Source organism: Meleagris gallopavo, chromosome 14, assembly GCF_000146605.3.
Source record: "Meleagris gallopavo isolate NT-WF06-2002-E0010 breed Aviagen turkey brand Nicholas breeding stock chromosome 14, Turkey_5.1, whole genome shotgun sequence".
Lineage (NCBI taxonomy): Eukaryota > Metazoa > Chordata > Aves > Galliformes > Phasianidae > Meleagris > Meleagris gallopavo.
The window spans coordinates 19,292,275-19,298,274 of NC_015024.2; the positions used below are offsets into that span (position 1 = coordinate 19,292,275).

General features: G+C 46.5%; 1 protein-coding gene across 10 annotated transcripts in view; it reads right to left on the reverse strand.

The window, feature by feature from the left end:
* TMCC1 (transmembrane and coiled-coil domain family 1) overlaps window positions 1–6,000 on the reverse strand; it is a 100,036-nt gene that overhangs the window by 36,636 nt on the left and 57,400 nt on the right. The window contains exon 1 of one of the 10 annotated variants that reach the window (XM_019620266.2): window positions 5,932–5,994. The exons of the other annotated variants lie outside the window; for them this stretch is intronic. Within the exon in view, the coding sequence (XP_019475811.1) occupies window positions 5,932–5,970 (39 nt within the window). The 5' untranslated portion in view covers window positions 5,971–5,994. Of the gene's footprint in view, window positions 1–5,931; window positions 5,995–6,000 lie in introns of those variants that run through there. 10 annotated transcript variants of the gene reach the window in all.

Here is a 6,000-nt window from a genome sequence, read left to right on the forward strand (position 1 = left end):
ACATGGAGAAGATGCTCCTTGAAATTTATATTTTGCTATTCAGAGTGTCAGGATTCATTAAAATGGACTTAAGCATGCATTTGGTTATGTTAAAAATCAATATGATTTAAACTCTTAAGCCCATTGTTATTACTCCCCTTCGAATTATGGGGTTGTTTTTTTAAAAACATGTTCTATCACTTTCAACAGGGAGACAGAAGGATAGGAATGCAAAAACAGTGAGTGAGACATACCACAAAGCGGAAGAAAACCACCAACATTAATACATTAATGCTAGAAGATGTTTTCTCGAAAGTCAAACACAAAGTGCAGCTGTCAATGTACAGGTGGGTCCCACAGCCTCATTTTCCCCTGCTAAAAAATTTCTTTGCATTATTTATAGTCTGAAGGCTAAAAAGAAGAAAAAATTCCTGTATCTGAATGTTACTGTACTCCCATACTGAAGATTGGGATCACGTATGACCCATGTAACACCCTTCTGTTTCAAAGCTCCAGACTGTTTCCATTGGCTGCATTAATGCTAACTGTGGTACCAAAGTGGATTTGCCTGGTTTACAGTCATTCAAAAGTCACTTAGCATGCATACCACCTTCAAAGAGAAGACTCCTTCAGAAGCTACGTGGCAAAGAGGTACAGGCAAAGAACACTGGAGAACACGTTTAACAGCTGAGGCATTGCTGATCAAAGGCACTTTAACACAAAATGAAAATGATTACATTTCTCTTTCCCCTCTTGGAAATAGAGAGGGGGCTAGATATTTGTCTAAATGTTATGAATACAAAACCTCCAACAGACTATGTCTGAGTCACAGTCATGTTCGCTTGTGGTTCCACAGGACCATGAAAACAAGTTACAGCCAATATGGAGCTTCTTAGCTGGATACAGAGGGATTGGTGGAGCTGGGCTGATCTTCCAGGTAGCAAAACAAAGCACTGGAAATTACAGCCATCTGCTGAAGATCATGAGGTACCAAACGTGTGAGTTGCAGTTTCAGTTTGTAGCTTCCACCAAATCTGCTTTGCAGCTAATCGCTGACCTACTCCAAGAACCCTATGTCAGTTCCAGTCTGCTCAGGAGATTTTAATAGTTAATTTCCATTGGAAGACAGTATATGTGACTACATCATGTCTATCCACGTTGTATTTCTGCTAGGCCCCTTCCGGCTTCTTTACCGAGCCATTTTCTTGTTCTCCCTCCCTGAATTTTCCTTCCTGCTCAGAAAAGCAAGCACGGGCTGTCTGCTTTCTCTCTGTACAATCAGTGCGGAGGCAGAGGACAGGCCATGTTTGCTTGCAGCTGTGCCCTGCAGAGTTGGGCCTGCCAGCAATAACATCCAGGAGACCGGCCTCACTGTGCCCCACGTGTCCCGAGGTGTGGCTCGCAGCAGGCCGGGCCCAGGCCCTGGTGCACAGCATCAGCCAGCCCCCAGCGTGGCACAAGCCAGACTCAGGCCTGGCGTGCAGTGCTGCCATCCCCGCCCGCCCTACCCACACGCAGAAGTACTGACCCCTGCCAGCAGAGCTCAGCCCAGCGAGGTGCAGTGCACTGGCAGCCTTGCTCCAATCAGCCCATGCTCCTCTTACTACACTTTGCCCCAGTGTCTCAGGCCTTCGAGTGACAAAAGCTTTTCTGTCCTTTCTGAAAAGGACCATTTTATGGACTTTTATCATTGACTGCCATATGGAAAATGGAAAGATCTACAAAATGAGAGCAAATCATTATCTGCCTCTCAAGAAACTCTAGCTGAGTACGCGGTAAAATGGTTTAAAATGGGAAACTCAGGAAACATGACAGCTTTCAATCCTCCCGAGGACCCCCTAATGGTAACTTGTTCAGAATAAAGACGCCAACACTTCTAATGCTTCCTTGGACCACTGCTGGTAGGAAATTCCAATTGTTATTGCTATCCATGTAAGCACCCATTAGAAAGTATGATTATACTCCTACGAAGCAGACAGCCAAAAGCTGTGGAATTTCATTATTAAAAGGAACTATGCATTTATGTATGCTGCATCCCATCCACAGACTGCATTTACATCCTTTAACACTGTGAGCATATTTGGCAATAAGCCATCACATGCAATTTACCAGACACGGTTGGCATGTATATAGGTAATTCTCTGGACTATTCTAATACTTCTTTCATGAAGAGAAAACTCCATTCCTACCTCTAATATCTCTGCAGATATAGGCTTACGACCCTGTTAATTACCAACAACAGGATGTGGGAAGACACTTCAAGTCTGGTTTATTCTTGCTTTGTGAATGCTGTGGCAGTGCAGTCATACTGAGCCTGGACAACCACCTCATGGAACCTGTTACTCCTGCTTCCTTAAGCAGAAGACCAGAAGCTCATTTTCTAAGATGCAAGTAATCTTTGCAACTTCTCCCCACACATTCTAGGAACAAGATGATGCAGTGGAAGCTCATTCTCTTCTTGAGTGCCCCATTCCACCCAGAAAAGTTCATGGCTATTCCTTGTTGTTGCCAGTACTCATTCCACACCCTAACGGCCAGCAGTGCTTGGAGATCTACTTGCGTCCCATAGCCTTTCAGCTTTGTTCAGCCAAGCGTTCTGTCCAGTAAACCTTAAGGAGCACCTGCGTGGGAGCAGTGTCAAAGCTAAATAATGTGATGAGTAATGCAAAGGCGTCCTCGAACTGGCCTGTCTACACGAGGGATGTCAGAAAAGCCAGCACAAGCCAACCGGCCTTTCTGCTGGGAGCATCAGGACATTTCTGAATGCCTGCCCTGGCACCGACCACGAGAAGCGAATCCCCTGCAGGCACAGGGCAGTGCTCGCAGCAGTTACGGCGCGGTACGTCAGGGACAGACCTGCAGCTCACCGGAGAACTGCCAACTCAAACATTCCAGCCTTCGGAGAACATGACGGGACTCCCTTCAGGGACTCAAGCGAACATCCTGCAGCTCAACTAAGAGCATCCACACCTATTCTGGCACAATCCATAGAAGTTCCTCTCCCATAAACAAACTCAATCCACACTACTGCAGACACACAGTACAGACAGTACACGCAATAAGCCCATTTACCAAGAGCAAAAGAGTTCAGTCTACAGCTTTTAAACAACATTATCATGCGAGTTAAATGAATTAAATACCATTGCAGCTCACAAAAACTATTCCTTTTTTTTTTTTCCTTTTTTTTCTGTCCTTCTCTTTCTTTAAATCAAACCTGGTCTGTGCCAGTGCTTTCACATCTGGGTGGAGTTCTGATCTGGCTCACTCTCAAAGCTTTCCTGGGAAAGCAGGCCTTTAAAAGCAAGAGTAAGCATTTTAACTTAGGAGATTGAACTGTATTTGAAGAAGCTTTATTTGCATTATTTTACTCCCATAAACTCAGTTCAAATGTCCAGAACAAAATCAGCTTAGTGAAAGCTGCACAATTTTGTACAGTCATTCCAAGACCAAAGGACTCCCCCAGCTAAACCATAACACAGCAGTTGCCCTTCTTGAGGGTTCAGTAACAGCAGTCAGAGGACCTCGAAGGGTTTCCAAACAGTACGGAATGGAGAGTGAAACCAAAACACTTGGAAAACATTTCTGGTAGTGAGGGTGAAGAAATAAAACATTAAAAAAAAAAAAAAAGGAGACAAAATGAACGATCTTAATTTGGAGTGAGAAAGATATTTGTCGAACTAAGCTGGAAGCCATCAAGTACTTTGCCTTAAGTCCTAGCAATAAAGGTGCAGTAATTTGTGGCCCTTGCTTTTAACAGTTATGGATGTTCAAGCTGGCAAACTAACACAGCAACCATGTAGTCACACACAAACTCAAGGCAGACTTGGCCTAAGTGAAATAAGAAGTAACACTTGAAGATGGGTCTGTGTTAAACTTTCTGAAATTGCTGATATCTACAGGTTCTCAAATGCAAACATTCCTGAAGTCAGTGGAAACTTAAACGCTCGTGCAGCTCTCCCCAGAACAGCAAACAAAAATTGACAACCATTACATAAATAAGAGAAAGCCGTTAACCCTACTCACAGAAGGAAGACAGAGGCTCGGAGAGCTTACAGAATTTGGTGAAAGCCCCATGGTGCAAACAGTCATTCTGAAAAGTGAAACCAGCTGAGGCCAAACTTCGTATCACCGAGCTTCACTTCTCTCCTGTGTGAAGTTCTACACTTCATTAGCTGATGTTTTGTGGCAAGCAGCAGCAGCACTTTTCAGCTTGTAGCTCTCAAATCTGCACAGTCACATTGCATTTGAAACCTCCATCATTAAAGACTGCTAGAAGCTAGAATTCTGACTTTGCAGCTGCATTACCCCCGTGAACCATTTAATGATGTACTACTCAGCAGCAGGTGCTCCAACTTTCATACAGACATTTGTCAACTTCAAAATATAAGTAAGCAAGCAAGAAGGAGTCAAGATTTTCACATCAGGTATTAGGTGGTCTAACAGTCACTAAATTTGGCTGAGAAACAGATTAGCAAAATTCTCCATCAAAACAGAGTGCTTTAATGCCATTTGCTACCTCTTCCCAAATCCTCAAGCACAAACTAACCTTCCTATTCCCATCCTAAGTAACAGTGAGGAGAAAAGACAACACAGTTCTGATACCACTGACAATTCTGGATTAACAATCTGTTTTGACTGTATCTTCATACACTATGCTTTTTGTTTTGCTAAATAAGTACAAAGACTGAGCACAACTGACATCAAGTGAATCGTTGCACAGTTCCCTATGCCAGAGAAGCAACTCTGAGTTTTGATTCTTCTCCTCTGGTTCATTATACTTCAGAACCTGTGCATCATTTACAAGTCAAGCTAAGAAGGCTTAGCTTAAAGTCGGCTTGAAGGAGGCTCGGCATAACTAGAGCGAAGTCGGTGTAATACACAACCGAGGAGAGCAAATTACAAATCAGAAATAGTTCTCCTATAGTAAAAATCTGCGTAAATATCTTCCCAAATCCCACCGCCTGCCTTGGATAAAACAGAATTAAAATGGAGCTATCCAAAGGAGTTCATTTAAAAGTATTTTGAGATGCCCCACGTAAGCAGCAGTGTGCATGAGTCACTGCTGACCAGACCCTCCCTTCACAAGGGACATAGCTCTGCCTGCAGCTCCTGACAGGGACAAGGGAAACCACCCAAAGAAGTGAGTTTTCCTTTCCATACCACTTCGAAACCGTTCTGCTCCATTTCTCCAAGATAAGGAGACATAGAGAAACAGAAGCAAATAAGGTACGGGCTTGCAGCGGAACCATATCTGCACCCAAGGTAGTCAGGAAGGTGCGCTTTTGTGACCTATTTCATATGTCTTTGGCAGCACTTCAAATTTTTGACAAACGCATTTTAAAACACGCATTGTGGAGTGAAAAAAAAGTTCAAACGTAACATCAAAGCAGCCCGGCACTTCGGAGCGCAGCCAGCACCGCAATTCACGACGGCGCAGCGCGGGGCCGAGCGGCAGTGCCGGGACTGGGGCGCGCCGGGCTCCGCAGGGCGGGATCCCCCGGACCGCGCACAGCCTCACTTCATTCACCGACCGACAGCTTTTCCCAAACGCTTATCCAACTAAACGCACTGCATCGATTCAGTGACAGAACCGCACGGCTGTCGCATGCGGTAGCAGCTCTCCGAGACGCTCGGAGCACCGCCTTTGTTCTCGGCACAGCGCTGGCCGCGCTCCCGCAGGTGTGCGGCGGGTCGGCAGCGCCCAGCGCGCCTGAGGAACGGCGGCAGCAGCGCCGCGCACCGCGCACCGGCACAGCTGATAATTACCACATCCCCCTTCCGCAGCGCCGAGACGATACCGGCAAGGAAGCGGCAGCCTCCCTCGAGCCCCACAGCGCCGCGCCGGGCGCCGCCCGAGGTCCCACCCAGCCTTTGTGTCTGCGCGGGGAACAAAAGGCAGCGGTGCCCCCAACCCCCCGCGGAGCTCGACTCGCGAGAGCGGCCGGGACCCACCTTGGAGAGCTGCCGCCGGAGGCTGAAGCGCTGCACCATGGTCCGGGCCGGGCGGCCCCGCAGGGAGCG